We start from the raw sequence: 16,428 nt of genomic DNA on the forward strand, positions 1-16,428 counted from the left end.
CAGCCCCTGGAAACTACTGATCTATTTTCTGTCTGTATGGAGTTGCCTCTTCTGGATATTATGTATAAATGGGATCATGCCATTTGAAACCTTTTGTGTCTGACTTCTTTCACTTAACATAATGTTTTCAAGGTTCATCCATGTTGTAGCATGCATCAGTACTTCCTCCAGTTTTATGGCTCTGGTGTGGACTTCTACCATGTTCTCCCTGCTTCTACTGGGGTCCTCCACAGTCTGTTCTCCACTGAAGCCAGGGTGATGTTTTGCAAATGTAAATCGAATCATCTCACTCTTCTACTTAAAATCCTTCAAAGACTTCCCATTTTACTTAGAGAAAAAAATTGAACTCCTTCCCATGGTCTCTAAGACCTTTCAATGATCAGGACCCTATCCTGCCTACTTCCCTACATCAGCTCCGCATATTCCACTTACTCTGTACCAGTTCTGTGCCAGTTACACTGGCTTCCTTCTGCTCCTGGAAACTTCAGGCTTGGCATTTCTTTCAGTTTCTGCCTCAGGGCCTTTGCACTTGATGGTCCCATTGCCTGAGGCTCTTTTTTCACAGATCTTTCTGGTTTCTTCTTATCTTTCAGGCCTCTCATGTCATCCCCTCAGAGAGGCAACCCTAGATAATCCTGTGTCAAGTATCTTTCCCCCAACTCCCAGTCACCTTCTAACATTTCATTACCCTGTTTTCTTTATAGCATTTACTGCTATCTGAAATTGTTCTGTTTTCTTTCCTTGCTTATTATCTACCTCTCCTTGAAAATCTGTCAACTCCATGAAGGCAGAGACTTTAACTGACTTGGTCTCTGCTATATCCCAAACTTCTAGAATGGAGCCTAGAAGGTGCTCAATTACTATTTGAAGGAATTCATGGCTATCTTGCCTAGAACTCCTAAATCTTCCAGATCTTGCCCCTACTCTCAGCTCCTAAAGCTGGGTCTCTTTATTAGACTTTACTAGACTTTGCTATTGCCAATTACTGCCTGCCTGAGTTTCCATCTGTTGCTGACTCTCCCATTCTCCTGACATGCAACCATCCTCCCCTTCCTAATGCTCTCCATGATGACTTTTCTAGATACCCCTGTCACAAGCTAGCAGGTCGCACTAATCTGTAGGTCCATGATCTAATTGAGCCTTCATTCTTGCAGGTTGTAAACAGAAAGCACAGTCCAGTTGCCAATTTGCAAGAGAGAAATAGGTGAGAGGAATCAGCATAGTACCAAGAATCAAACTTTCAGTCTTGAACAGAGTAAGTAGGAATGCATTAGATGCTGCAGTATACCTGGTGGTAGATACTGATGTATAAGCTCATGTTAGATGACTGTGAACTAAATACAGATTGGAATGTTTCTAACTAAATTGTTAAGCCTCCACTGTAGAGATCTGGGATCTTGCTTCTTTGGAATATTTGGACAAAAGGGAACCTTGGGAATCAGCTTCTTCCCATTTAGATATTTGTGGAATTCCACACCCCACCCCCGCCCCACTTAGCTCCTAGGTAAATAAAGTGTCTATTTTCCCTCATTGCCTCATCCATGTTCTCTTATCATCCAAGTCACACAATAGCACGACCATTTGTCTGCAAGTCTTTTCTTAAGCATTTCTTCAAAATAACAACTCATATACAGTGAGTAAAAGGAAAAGCCACATGTAGTGAGGAAATAGTTGCCACACAGTTAACCAACAAAAGCTCCAAATGCATGAAGCATGTCTATAATGGGTAAGAAAAAAACTAACAACCCAAAGGGGAAGAATGGGCAACAGAGATAAATGGACATTTCACTGAAGAGAAAACAATAATGGCCAATACATTTGTGAAAAGATACTCATCCTCATTAGTAGTGGGAATTGCAAATTAAATCCACAGTGAGATACCACACCCACCAGGGTGGCAAAGGTTTTTGCAAGGATGTGCAGCAATGGAAACTTCATGCACTGCTAGTGAAGTGTAAATTGGTACAACATATTGGAAAACAATCCAGAGTTTAGGTCATATCCCTATGACCTAATAACTCTATTCTTAGGTATATAACTCAGAAAACTCTTACATATGTGCACCAAGGGCCATGTACAGGAACATCCAGAGCAGCCTGATTCATGTAGGAAAAAACCTTGTAATACACAAGTCATTTCTTTTCCTGACCTGTTGGGGGTATAAAAAGCATCGAGCCCACTATTTTCAGGTTTTTCTGTTCTCACTGACAGCTCACTCCACACAAGTGGCTGAGACTAGTGATCTTTCACTGCGCCTCCAGGAGACACAAGAAGGCAACGGGAAACCAGAGCCTTCTTCCCCCACCGACATCCTTATTTCATTTACAGTCTTTGCACTACTTTTTTACTACTTTGGGGATAAATCAGGGTACACACAATCTTGACTCAGATCTATTCTCATCCACCTTTGAACCTGGACCAGACTCTATAATCTGGCCTTGCTCACAGGCTTCATGGGTACAAGGAACTTTAAAGTGGTAGGCATTATTTTTTCACTTTATCTATCAGGGTTATTCTCTTGCCTCTCTGTATTTCTGCCAGAGCACCATCCCAATGGGCCTTGTAATACAGCTATTTGAGTGTGGGTTTGGGGTCCTTTATTAAATTGTAATTTCCTTTAGGAAGATTACTAAAAGTTGTATCCTTAAGGACATGTCTTGCCTGTGGTGGGTTGCACAGTGCATGTCTGATACATTAAAATCCCTGATTTAAAGGAGAAGCACCTTCAGAGAGTAGAATGGCCAGTGGCTCCCTCACATTCTGATACCCTTAGATTGTTTAATATCTCTAAGCATCATCAAATGAGAATCATAATACTTTTATATCCCAGAGGTGCTGTGCATTTTAAATGAAATAGCACGGGAAAGTGCCTGACATAAAGATGTCCCTTAAGAAATGTTAATGTACTTCCTTTTCTACCCTTTCCTCAGCATTCCTTTCAAAAGGAGGTCAAACAAGATCCGTCTTCCATCTTTCTGGAGAAGGAAATTAAAACTGTATCAGCTGGTGCCCTGGAGGAAGCTGCTTCGTGGATGTTTCGACTTAGGAAGGAAAGTATGGAGAGGGATAGCAGAAGTCAGGTTAGTCTGGAAATCAGAATGCAACAGCTAGGGAGTGACATCAGGAGAAATGCATAGGAAAGGGAGTTACCTTAGGACTGGAATTCCACAGGACAGCCAGAGACCTTCTAGAACTGTTAGAAATGTAGTGTGGTCAAGCCTCAGCAGTCCTTTCTTCTTAACCGTCTTTAACAGACAACCACTTTTCCCTAAAAGGTCTCAGACCAGGTAGGAATTTGGGGAACACCACCACCATGAACTTGTGTTGCTCTAACATGCCCCGGGCGTTGGGCCAGGAGGTGAGGATGAGCAAGGGAACAGAACAGAGGTGCTTGCACCGAGGTGGTGACTGGAGCGCTAGGACAGGAGGGAGGGGCAGAGAAGGCTTCCCGGGGAAGGTGCATAAGGGGCGTCCCAGGCAGAGCATCGCCACCGTCCAGCGTAAAAACCGGCGTCCCAGCCTCTTCGGGCCGCCTGGCTTGCCATTTCCCTCCAGCTCCCATTCATTGCTTCCAAAGAAGGGAAGGGACTTGCCTCGTTTTAATTCCATTCTCCTCTATCCCAGAGACCCTAGGGCGGGGGCGACGAAAATGAGTGGTACTCTGAGTCAGAAACTTGTGAAGGGGGCGCGGGAGCCGGCAGTGGGTTGGGAGTGACGCGAGGGAGGCCGGGGGCGGGGAGATGACGCGCGCGGGGACCTCGCCGCCTCAGCCCACGTGTCCGCGAGATTTAAAAGTTGGCAGAGCGCGGGTGGGCCAGTCTGGCGGCCGAACTGGGCGAACAGCGCGCCAGGGACGCAGAAGCTCAGCCAGAGCATCGCTTGGAGCGCGGGCCGGTGCCGTGCAGGGTCCCGGGATGCTGCGAGTCGCGAGCCGCCGCCCCGGGCCGCCCCCCGGTCAGGTGGCCGCTGCGTCCCCGCTCCTGCTGCTACTACTGCTGTCTTGTTGCGCGGACAGCTGCCGAGGTAAGCCGACCCCGCGCCTCCCAGGGCACCCGCGCCACCGCCTTGTCCCGCGTCGCTCCTCCCCGCTGTGGTCGCTGCGCTCTCTTCCCTCCCTTTCTTGCCTCTTCTCTTGGCTTCTGAGATTTGCCACCCCCTCGTGCCGCCGAGCTCCCCAGGTTCTCGCTCTTAATCACAGGAGCGGGTCGGCGCCCCAAGGCAGCCAGCGGCGCAGGTGCCAGTGGCCGGGCTCGAGCGCAGACCTGGGCCTGGCCTAAATTCCCAGGCCGGGCAGCCTGAGGTCGGTGGAAACTTGTAGGACTCCCTCGGGTAATGGGAGTTAAAACAGTGAAAATGGAAATGCTTTTCCTTTGACTGCAATCAGTGAAGCAAAACTAGAGCAGGTTTGATACTTCCCCTGCTGATGCGAGGTCAACTTGCAAAGTGCTCGACTTCCTTGGTGAGTGAGCTCCTGTCTGTTCAGATAATCCCGAGCAATAACATGCCCCGTTCTGGCCGTATAGAAGGGGAGTCAGCTCTGTGCCTCATAGGTTTTCAGGGACCAGATCAGGAAAAGGAATAGAGACCTTCTTACAATGCGGAGTTGGAGAAGCAAATGTGCAAGCCGGGCTTTCAGTCAGTGCTACAGCTAAAGCCAGTGAAGGCAGATGTGGTTTGATAACAGTAGGGACTTCCTGAGCTTTGCTTAGAGGAAAGGTGTGGGAAAAGCAAAAGCAAGGTCAGGAAGGGGTGTCTGAAGCTTGGGAGACAGTGTAGAGCAGATGCAACTTGTTCCAGTGGAGAGATCACTTCCCTGTTCCCTTAAGGTTACCTTTCCAGGTACCTTGAGGGGACCATCCCTCATCTCCCAGCTCTGAGCCAGGGCCCCTCCAGTGCCAGCCACTGACCTACTAAGATCATGAATTTTCTAGCTTCTCAGCAGGTCCTCTTAGTTTTCCTCTGCTCTCCTTCCTGTCAGTAGGATAAAGGAGGGCTGACTGTTTCATCATTGCTCAGAATGTTAGGGACTTGAAACCATAACTGTAGGGACCTTTCTTAGCATGTAGCCCAGCCCTCAGGTAGAGGTGGGGGAACTCAAACTCTTATTCTTTTCCAAATTTTTTTTTTTTTTTTTGCTGTCCTTTCATCGTTTTCCCCCTTTCCTTAAGGAACTGGAGATGTAGGGAGGTGGGGACACCCGTGCTTGAAAAGCAAGGTAATTTGACTATGAAATCTAAGCAGTCAGAAGCTAGGAGACCTAAACCTTCTCCATCACATATTCAGCAGTGCTACAGCATGACATGCAAAGTAATATTAATCTTTTATTGGTAAAATTAGTTTGGTAATTTTTATCTACCTTATTAAGGAAGCAGATAATCATAGTTTAATTTTTTTTCCTCTGTAAAGCAAATGTTCTTTCCATGCATGTTACGTACTATATGCTTGCAGTGATTTTTGCATCAGTGGGAGGTAACTTCGTTTTGGTGGGGAGGCAGGGGAATTTTCAGGCTTCTGGTGATTGAGCAGAAACTATAGAAAGCAGCAGCTGATTTCTTAAAAAGGCAAGTCTTGGGTTTTATTTTCAAAAGAGCATATCTGGTGGTTGACCAATCATCTCATAAATATCCCCAATATTTCTCAAGCAAAGGGATGAAATACCTCTTTCCCTACACAGAGACCCCATAGACTACCCTTTTCCGTCTTCTTTCCCCTTCAGATCTGCTCTTGATACCAAAAAATTAATTTTATCTCTCTAAAAATGTGATGGGGAGGGAAGAGGGTGAATTTTTCCTAGTCTGATCTGCCCTGGTGATCTGCCCTAGTCCTGAGACCCTAAACATAGCACTGGAGGGGAAGCATGACATACATAAGCAAAACTGGGAGATAATCTACCAAGATAATCATTACGCAACACTCAAGTGGATGTATTGAAAAACAATAAAACAAATGCCACAATGCCAGAGGGGAAAAAATCATGTCAATAAGTGCAACATCCTTGGCAAAAATGAGTTAGCAGAGCATAAAATAACAATGGGAAGATAAAAGACCAGCCACAGACTCGGTGGCTGGAAATGGTTTACTATTCAGAGAACACTAAAATAAAGAAGGACATTTCCTGAAAGAGGGGCACATTTGTATATCTGCAACAAACTGTCGCTTGATGTGGCCTCTGACAATAAGTGATCAAGTGCCTAAGACTAAATTAAGAAGTGTCTTTTCCTACTCAGGCCCCTATTCATGGAATAATTCTTAAAATTCAGTCAGAAGTAACAGTTTCTGACTTCCAAACACTACACTAGTTAAGTACTAGCAAAGAGAAAAGAAAATTGATACTTTTAGAATAATCAAGTCTGTTTTTCTTTCACTTACACATGGTATATTTACAGATCACAAGTTGTCTATCCATATTATTTGCATTAGTTAGATTGTACAGTATAAGACTAAAGATTTCACTTAACTTGAAACTGATTGATCAAAAACAGTACAGTTTTTAGGCTGTAGATGACCGTGGCACCATCCCTGACAATACTTGCGAAAGTATCTAGTATGGCTATTTGATTAGTATAAAGCCCACATCTGGGGTATCTTGAGAGGAAAATCACATCAACTTTAGTTAACAAATAGACAAAGGGGGAAAATTTTTCCCTTATGTTTGGATTCAGTCATAGGATATTAATGGTTTTCTATAAATTATAGATAAACATTTTGTAATTTTGGCTTCTCTAACCTTTTTACCCTGAGACTGTGTTTTGTGTAAGAGCCACAAAGTACCCCCTTTTGATTATATAAGTGCTTGGGACTAGGTTAGACATAATGGCAATTTTGGTGTGGCCCATGCAAGCTTGGGGACATGGAAGGAGGCAAACTCTCCATGCTCTTGGTAAGGCAGTGGGGAGGGGGAGCTTCCACTTTTACTGGAGGATGGGGGTTGGTCAGGAGAAGAAATAATAGGAAACTGTATTCTTTAAACAGGAATGCCCTGTCAAACAGAGATTAACCATGGTATCTTGAGTGGAGAAATCAGAAGTACAGGCAGGTGAAGACTGAATCCAACAAGTGGAATTCCTTGTGCATTTCCCTGCATCATACTTGACTCTGGTTCTCTTCAATCAAATACTTCTCTCTCCCTCTTTCTTTTATCTTCCTATTTTTCAAAGTTGCGCACTCTTAGTAAAAACAGATGAGTAATGCATCCAAGCTGTAAGGAATGGGCCTATGGATTTTAGACTTTTTTCATGACAATATTCATATACCCCTTTTGGAAATATTCAGACTCATTAAAAAGGTTACACCTAAAATGTTTATTTGAGCTCCCTAGTTCTGTCAAATAAGAGGCATCCTCTGTTTCTTTCTACAATGCGGTGCTCACTCCCCCTGGCTATTCACAGTTATTCATGGACCAGCAGCATCGGTATCACCGGGAAGCTTGCTAGAAATGCAGACTCTTGGGCCTGTCCCTGAATGACTGAATCAAAAGCTCATTTAAGTAAGATCACCAGGTGTTTTGCATGAAAATTTGAGAAGCACAGCTTTATCCCTTCCTGAAAACAGAATCAGCTCAGAGTAATATCCACCAGACAACAGTGACTTTGGGATATACATTTGTGCTAGGGTGGGAAATATTTAATTGAGAAGTGTGTAAGTTCATTTGTCCACCTTGAATAGCTGTCCCATGAAAGGGGATTCAAACAAATCAACTCTCTACTATGGACTACATGACCCCTGTAAGTTACTTCTAATGCTGGGTACAGAAAATGTAGCGAAATACTATTACTATTATTAGAACATAGATTAAATACTAGCACAAATTTTTGTGCACTCAAGGCAAGACATCTGAAAGGTGGTAGAATTAGAAAAAAAAATCTGTCAGGATTTGGAGTCTGGTTTGAAATCTGCTTCTGCTATGTGTATATTTTGGTGACCTGAGACAAATTGCTTAATCTTTCCTTCCTTCAATTTCCTCATCTTAAAATGGGAATAAGTAGAATAACTAACTTAAAAGGTTGGTATGAAGGTTAAAGGACATGATACATTTTATTTTATTTTATTTTATTGTTTTTTTTACTTCTACAGACAAGTTTATTGACCTAGATTGAACATTTTAGAAAAACATTTTCTAAATGTTTACTGTAATGTATAGTTAATTTTCCCAATGGTAGGTAACCCTGGATTTTACAACTAAGCCTATAATTTTGTTACCAAATGTAATAAAAAGCTTTTAAAACCCTTTAACAATCAGTGGTATAAGTCTCACATTCTCCTGAATATATAAACTTGCTATAAAACCCTTTAACAATCAGTGGTATAAGTTTCACATTCTCCTGAATATATAAACTTGCTATAATTTACTTCTACTGATAACATTTGTATTGTTTCTAAGAGACCGTTTATTTTCTGGAACATATTATCATTAGTCACTAATAGTCATTTTTTTCTGGTGATAAGAATGAATAGCAGGAGCAGCATTTGTGAAACCAAATCTAATATGAAACTGACTCTTTCTTGTGAGTAAATTTGAATTTTGAAACAGTAAAACAATAAGGTTTAATATAAAGCAAAATAAATTTTTTATGTTTATGATCTGCCAATTTCCCAGAAGAAGTTTTGTGGTGACTTTAGTTCTATACCAGATACATTAAAATCACCAATGGGGGCTTCCCTGGTGGCGCAGTGGTTCAGAGTCCACCTGCTGATGCAGGGGACACGGGTTCGTGCCCCGGTCCGGGAGGATCCCACATGCCGCGGAGCGGCTGGGCCCGTGAGCCATGGCTGCTGGGCCTGCGCGTCCGGAGCCTGTGCTCCGCAACGGGAGAGGCCACAACAGTGAGAAGCCCACGTACCACAAAAAAAAAAAAAAAAAAAAAAAAAAAAATCACCAATGGACAACACATCTTTTATTCAGGTGCCATCTGAAAGTTTTAAAATTTTGTTGACTTAATATCACTGAACTGTCCACTTTAAAATGGTTAAAATGATAAATTTTCTGTTTTGTGTATTTTACCACAATTTTTTAAAAATGTGTTGTTTGACGATTTTTAGGTTTTATAAAGGTATTGTATTAGCATAACAATGACAAATATTAAAGACCACCTCTAATCTCATTATCCTATCAAGCAACATTTACATTTTTATTTTCTCTTCCTGTTGTCTATAAACATAATTCCACATAGCTTCAATATAATTTGCCATTCTAATCTTTTCATACTAAAATTAAATTTTATGCTTCATAGTTATACTTTTTAACATTATATTCACAAGGTTTCATTGAGTTGGTCAATTTTTTTTTTCTCAAGGTAACAGTAGTGTTTTATTTTTTTTAACTGCACACATGTCTATAAACCTAATAAATAGGTTTCCTCTATTTTTTTTTATACAGCAGGTTCTTATTAGTCATCAATTTTATACACATCAGTGTATACATGTCAATCCCAATCGCCCAATTCATCCCACCACCACAACCCCCACCACCCCACCCCCGCCGCTTTCCATGCTTGGTGTCCATACGTTTGTTCTCTATATCTGTGTCTCTATTTTTGCCCTGCAAATCAGTTTATCTGTACCATTTTCTAGGTTCCAGATATATGCGTTAATATACAATATTTGTTTTTCTCTTTCTGGCTTACTTCACTCTGTATGACAGTCTCTAGATCCATCCACATCTTTACAAATGACCCAATTTCGTTCCTTTTTATGGCTGAGTAATATCCCACTGTATATATGTACCACATCTTCCTTATCCATTCGTCTGTCAATGGGCATTTAGGTTGCTTCCATGACCAGGCTATTGTAAATAATGCTGCAATGAACATTGGGGTGCATGTGTCTTTTTGAATTGTGGTTTTCTCTGGGTATATGCCCAGTAGTGGGATTGCTGGGTCATATGGTAATTCTATTTTTAGTTTTTTAAGGAACCTCCATACTGTTCTCCATAGTGGCTGTATCAGTTTACTTTCCCACCAACAGTGCAAGAGAGTTCCCTTTTCTCCACACCCTCTCCAGCATTTGTTGTTTGTAGATTTTCTGATGAAGCCCATTCTAACGGGTGTGAGGTGATACCTCATTGTAGTTTTGATTTGCATTTCTCTAATAATTAGTGATGTTGAGCAGCTTTTCATGTGTTTCTTGGCCATCTGTATGTCTTCTTTGGAGAAATGTCTACTTAGGTCTTCTGCCCATTTTTGGATTGGGTTGTTTGTTTTTTTAATATTGAGCTGCATGAGCTGTTTATATATTTTGGAGATTAATCCTTTGTCCGTTGATTCCTTTGCAAATTTTTTCTCCCATTCTGAGGGTTGTCTTTTGCTCTTGTTTATTGTTTCCTTTGCTGTGCAAAAGCTTTGAAGTTTCATTAGGTCCCATTTGTTTATTTTTATTTTTTTTTTTTGCGGTAGGCGGGCCTCTCACTGTTGTGGCCTCTCCCCTTGCAGAGCACAGGCTCCGGATGCGCAGGCTCAGCAGCCATGGCTCACGGGCCCAGCCGCTCCGCGGCACGTGGGATCCTCCCAGACCGGGGCACGAACCCGTGTCCCCTGCATCGGCAGGCGGACTCTCAACCACTGCGCCACCAGGGAAGCCCCCATTTGTTTATTTTTGTTTTTATTTCCATTACTCTAGGAGATGGGTCAAAAGAGATCTTGCTGTGATTTATGTCAAAGTGTGTTCTTCCTATGTTTTCCTCTAAGAGTTTTATAGTGTCCTGTCTTACATTTAGGTCTCTAATCCGTTTTGAGTTTATTTTTATGTATGGTGTTAGGGAGTGTTCTAATTTCATTCTTTTACATGTAGCTGTCCAGTTTTCCCAGCACCACTTATTGCAGAGACTGTCTTTTCTCCATTGTATATCCTTGCCTCATTTGTCATAGGTTAGTTGACCATAGGTGTGTGGGTTTATATCTGGGCTTTATATCTTGTTCCATTGATCTATGTTTCTGTTTTTGTGCCAGTACCATATTGTCTTGATTACTGTAGCTTTGTAGTATAGTCTGAAGTCAGGGAGCCTGATTCCTCCAGCTCCGTTTTTCTTTCTCAAGATTGCTTTAGCTATTCAGGGTCTTTTGTGTTTCCATACAAATTGTGAAATTTTTTGTTCTAGTTCTGTGAAAAATGCCATTGGTAGTTTCATAGAGATTGCATTGAATCTGTAGATAGATTTGGGTAGTATAGTCATTTTCACAATGTTGATTCTTCCAATCCAAGAACATGGTATATCTCTCCATCTATTTGTATCATCTTTAATTTCTTTCATCAGTGTCTTATAGTTTTCTGCATACAGGTTTTTTGTCTCCTTAGCCTAGGTATTTTATTCTTTTTGTTGCAGGGGTAAATGGGAGTGTTTCCTTAATTTCTCTGTCAGATTTTTCATCATTAGTGTATAGGAATGCAAGAGATTTCTGTGCATTAATTTTGTATCCTGCTACTTTACCAAATTCATTGATTAGCTCTATTAGTTTTCTGGTAGCATCTTTAGGATTCTCTATGTATAGTATCATGTCATCTGCAAAGAGTGACAGCCTTACTTCTTCTTTTCTGATTTGGATTCCTTTTATTTCTTTTTCTTCTCTGATTTCCATGGCTAAAACTTCCAAACCTATGTTAAATAACAGTGGTGAGAGTGGGCAACCTTGTCTTATTCCTGATCCTAGTGGAAATGGTTTTAGTTTTTCACCATTGAGAATGATGTTGGCTGTGGGTTTGTCATATATGGCCTTTATTATGTTGCAACTCAGTGATTTTTAAGTAGACTTAAGGAGTTGGGCAGTCATTTGCCTATTAAGGTTTTCTTTTCTGTATTGATTTGAAAGAGTTCTATATTATAAGGATATTTACCATCACATTTTATTAAATATGTTTCATACATTTTGGGAGTTTTCATTTGTCTTTTCATTTAAATTAATTTGTAATTTATGGTAAAATAATTTTGGATGAAGGTGGTCAAAAGGTACAAACTTCCAGTTATAAGATGAATAAGTACTAGGGATGTAACATACAACATGATGACTGTAGTGAACACTGCTCTGTGGTATAATTGAAAGTTAAGACAGTATATTCTGAGAGTTCTCATCACAAGGAAAAAAAACATTTTTTTGGTATCTATATGAGGTGATGGATATTAACTAAATTTATTGTAATAATCATTTCACAATATCTGTAAGTCAAATCATTATGCTGTATACCTTAAACTTATTCAGTGCTGTATGTCAATTACATCTTCGTAAAACTGGGAAGAAAAAAAAACAGAATAAGAAAAAGATCCTCACTCATCATAGTTAACATGCTACAACATCATACCATTTACATAAATTTTATCTGATACTTCATCATCCAAATTCTATTTCAGGATCACACTAGCAATACCCTGGAGGCATTGTCTTACTTGAAAAATGTTATTTCAGTTAGTTGAATATCATTCTTTACAAGATTTAAGTCAAACAAGGTCCAGCACTAAATCCAAACCAAAATATATGTGTCTGTAATAAATTTCTGCCCCTGCATTATTCATACATAGTGGCATAGGTGATTCTTCAAGCGTTCTGAATTAAGTACAATGGATTTCTCACTTTTTTATGTTCTGTCATATAAGCCTTTTTGTACTTTTACTTCTCCTTAACAAATAAAGTATTGTTTCATCTCCACCAAAAAAAAAAAAAAAAGTTGTGCCGCTATCACAACAATACAATTTTCCATCACCCCCCAAAGATCTGTTATGTCCATTTGCAGGCAATCCGCATTCCTACCCTCAGCCCCAAGCAACCACTAGTCTTTCTATCACTATAGGTTTGCCTTCTCTGGACATTCCATATGAATGGATTCATACAGTATTTGATCTTTTGCATCTGACTTATTTGATTTAGCATGATATGTTTGAGATTCATCTCTGTTGAAGCATATATCAGTAGTTCATTCCTTTTTATTGCCAACAATTTTCCATTGTGTGGATGTACTACATTTTGTTTATCTATTTACCAAGTGATGGACATCTGGATTGTTTCTGCTTTGAGCTTATTATGAATAATGCTGCTATGCGCATTCATGTACAAGTTTTTGTGTAGACATATAAGAAATTCACTCTTGAGAGTAATGTCTTTGTAATGTTTTAAGGTTTATTTAATAATTATGTCTCTTTATACTAAGTCAGATGTTGAAATATCTAGTTGAAATAGGAGGGTAGTGATGTACAGTGAAAAATGAGAAATATCATCCAAAAGTAAATCAAAACTTTATCATCCAAAACTTTATTTTTAGGTGCTCCAATATTGCCTCAAGGATTACAGCTGGAACAAGAATTACAGTTGCGGAATGAGGTAAAGAATTATCCTTACACAAACTAGTGGAAACTTTACCCTATTTAAAATTATCATGGTAAAGTGAAATAATGTAGTTGAGCTTTGGGACAACTGTGATTTTACTGACATTCTGAATTCAGAATTATTCTCTTTATCAAGTGAAAGAAGGAAAGATGAAAAAGAAACCAAAAATACAGTAAGTGGTAAATTAAGGTGGCACAAATATGTCCTAATAATAGAGTAATTATAATAAATATGAATTGCTAAAATACACTCCTTAAAAGAGATTCTCAGGCTGGATTTTACAAACAGATTTAGCAATATGATCTCTATAAGAGTCACACTTAAAGCAGGAAACAAAAAATGGCTAAGAATGGAAAATGACATATCAAGCAAATATAAACTGCAAGAAAATTGGAGTAGCAGTCTTAATATCTGATAAAATAGAATTCAAATACACAAACCATTTTAACAGACAAAGCAGGATCTTATATGCTGATAAAAGAACAACAAAGCAAAAAAGATACAGCCATCATTAATATATATTAACAGAACAATCTCAAAATTTATTTAACATTTGATAGAAATTCAGGGAAAAAATAGATAAATGAACATTTGTAGTTGGAGATTTTAATATTCCTCTCTCAAACCTGATAGTTAAAGCAAATAGCACACAAGTAGATATGTCAAAGACCCAACAGTACAATTAATAAATTTGAATTTGAACTATTAGATATATTTTTTAAAACCTGTACTAAACAGTATGAACATTCTTTTTGAGAATAATTGGGGCATTTTAAAAAAACAGACCATGTTTTAGAAGACAAAGAAAGTTTTCATCAGGATCCATTTTAAATGTTTTCCAATCATAATGCAATAAAGTTAGAAACTATTAACAAAAGTATAACTTAAATATCCCATCTGTTAGGAAAATAAGTGGAATTTTGGTAAATAGCCCTAGACTGAAAAAGAATGACATAAAAATATTATGAGTCAAAATTTGTATGCTACTACTAAAACAGTAGCTAGAAAAATTTTAACTTCATATATATTTATCAGGAAAAAAGAAAATTTTAAAACAAATATACGTAGCATTCAACTGAAAAATGTGGGAGAAAAGAACAAGAGAGAAAATTCAAAGAAACAGGAATGAAGTAAATAATAAAAATAAGGGCAGAAATAAATATTAAAAAGAGAGAGGAGAGAACAAATCAACAATATTAACAAAATCATATGTTTGTTCTTTCAAAATGTTAATAAGCACTGGCAGTACTGATTTAAAAAGGCAGAGGAGAAGATAAAGATAAAAAAAGACATACACTGAAAAAGGGTAGATCACCAAGAAAAAGAGAGATTTAAAAAATGTTTTATACGATATTTGCTTTTCTTCTTCTGACTTACTTCACTCCGTATGACACTTTATAGGTCCATCCGTGTCTCTACAAATGACCCAATTTCATTCCTTTTTATGGCTGAGTAATATTACATTGTATACATGTACCACATCTTCTTTATCTGTCCATACCAAGGGGGAAAGTGGTGGTGTGGGAGGAATTGGGAGACTGGGATTGACACATATACATTATTGACACTATGTATAAAATAAACATCTGATGGGAACATACTGTAATAGCACAGGGAACTCTACCTAATGCACTGTGGTAACCTAAATGGGAGGGAAGTCCAAAAGAGAGGGGATATCTGTATGTGTATGGCTGATTCATTTTGTTGTGCAGTGGAGGCTAACACAACATTGTAAAGCAACCATATTCCAATAAAAATTAATAAAAAATAAAAACAGAAAAAAATTTTTTTAATGTTTTAAATAAGTATTATGGACAATTGACTGGTGAAGTTTGCACAACTCAGTAAATAACACTAAAAACTAGTGAATTGTGTCATGTGGTCTGGAGTCATCATACTGGTCTCGACAAAAGTTATCCACTAAGGGATGGACAGTGGTGGGTCATGACTTGTAATTTAAAAAGTCCATGGTTGAGGGCTTCCCTGGTGGTGCAGTGGTTGGGAGTCCGCCTGCTGATGCAGGGGATGTGGGTTCGTGCCCCGGTCCGGGAGGATCCCGCATGCTGCGGAGCGGCTGGGCCTGTGAGCCATGGCCGCTGGGCCTGCGCGTCTGGAGCCTGTGCTCCGCAACGGGAGAGGCCACAACAGTGAGAGGCCCACGTACCGCAAAAAAAAAAAGTTCGTGGCTGCAAAGGCCCTATGGAAAGACCCCTTGTTATTTGTAGCTCTGAACCAGAGAGTTCCTATATTCTGTGGTTCAGTTTGAAGGTCTGTATTCAAAACATGAACTTTAGGTCCAGTAACAAGGTAGTTAGAGTTTAGATTTACTGCTTTACCTATCAATGACATCACCCTCTAAACTGATAAAGAAAAAAACAGATTGAGGAGACTCAGTGCCCCTCTAATCTGGTGGGACTCGCATCCTGCATTAGTCCCATAAACCCACAGATTTAGGGCATATCTCAGGGAGAGAAAAGAAGGGCACTGGGAAGCAGCAGCTGTTTTACTACCTTAAGGCATTCTCTGCTCTAACTAGTTGAGTTATAGCCTTCATCTGAGGTAAGCTAATTCTTGCTACCATCAGGATTAAATTCTGACATTTATCCTGACCCCCAAGCCTAATTTCTGTGTGTACATATATATTCTCTAGAAGGCTATTATATCAAGCTGTTATTTTCTTTCTAGATAAATGGGATAATAGCTTTAAAAAAAACTAGTGAATTGTACACTCTAAATGGGCGACTTGTAGAGAATCTGAATTATATTTCAATAAGCTGTTACCCCTGCCAAAGTATCATGGACAGTTATATGGTAATAATTTTGAAAACTTAGATGAAATGAATAAATTCCTAGAAAAATATCTGATGCCAAAAAGGTGCTATAGTAATACAATAAGCACTGAAGAAACAATTTCTTCTTTCCTTCTAATCATTGGCCAAAGGCCTCCAGTACTATGTTACACAATAAATGTAACTAAAGCTTCTCCATAGGGTATACATTTGCTCTAGAATTTTGTTATATAACCTTTACCTAGTTAAGGAACTTCTATTCTTCTCCTATCTTCCTAAGAGTTTTGTTAATCCTAAATAAAATGTGAACTTAATCAAATATTTTATCTGCA

At 39.4% G+C, this 16,428-nt stretch overlaps 2 protein-coding genes across 6 annotated transcripts in view; both read left to right on the top strand.

Annotated features, from left to right (window-relative positions):
• The window catches only part of LOC308613600 (uncharacterized protein), a 139,650-nt gene extending 135,991 nt beyond the window's left edge, over positions 1-3,659 (top strand). Inside the window, exons 6-7 of the mRNA XM_081227309.1 lie at positions 1,155-1,255; positions 2,931-3,659. Of these exons, the coding sequence (XP_081083435.1) occupies positions 1,155-1,161 (7 nt within the window). The 3' untranslated portion in view covers positions 1,162-1,255; positions 2,931-3,659. The remainder of the gene's footprint in view (positions 1-1,154; positions 1,256-2,930) is intronic.
• Positions 3,660-3,788: 129 nt separating this feature from the next.
• The window catches only part of NMU (neuromedin U), a 49,385-nt gene continuing 36,745 nt past the window's right edge, over positions 3,789-16,428 (top strand). For all 5 annotated transcript variants that reach the window (XR_014015270.1, XR_014015271.1, XM_081227274.1 and 2 more), the window contains exons 1-2: positions 3,789-4,023; positions 13,243-13,301. Coding sequence is in view for 3 of the 5 variants with exons in the window: in XM_081227274.1 (XP_081083400.1) it covers positions 3,915-4,023; positions 13,243-13,301 (168 nt within the window). In the remaining 2 variants the exon portion in view is untranslated. The remainder of the gene's footprint in view (positions 4,024-13,242; positions 13,302-16,428) is intronic.

Source organism: Mesoplodon bidens (genome assembly GCF_964165515.1).
Source record: "Mesoplodon bidens genome assembly, chromosome: 1".
Classification (NCBI taxonomy): Eukaryota; Metazoa; Chordata; class Mammalia; order Artiodactyla; family Ziphiidae; genus Mesoplodon; species Mesoplodon bidens.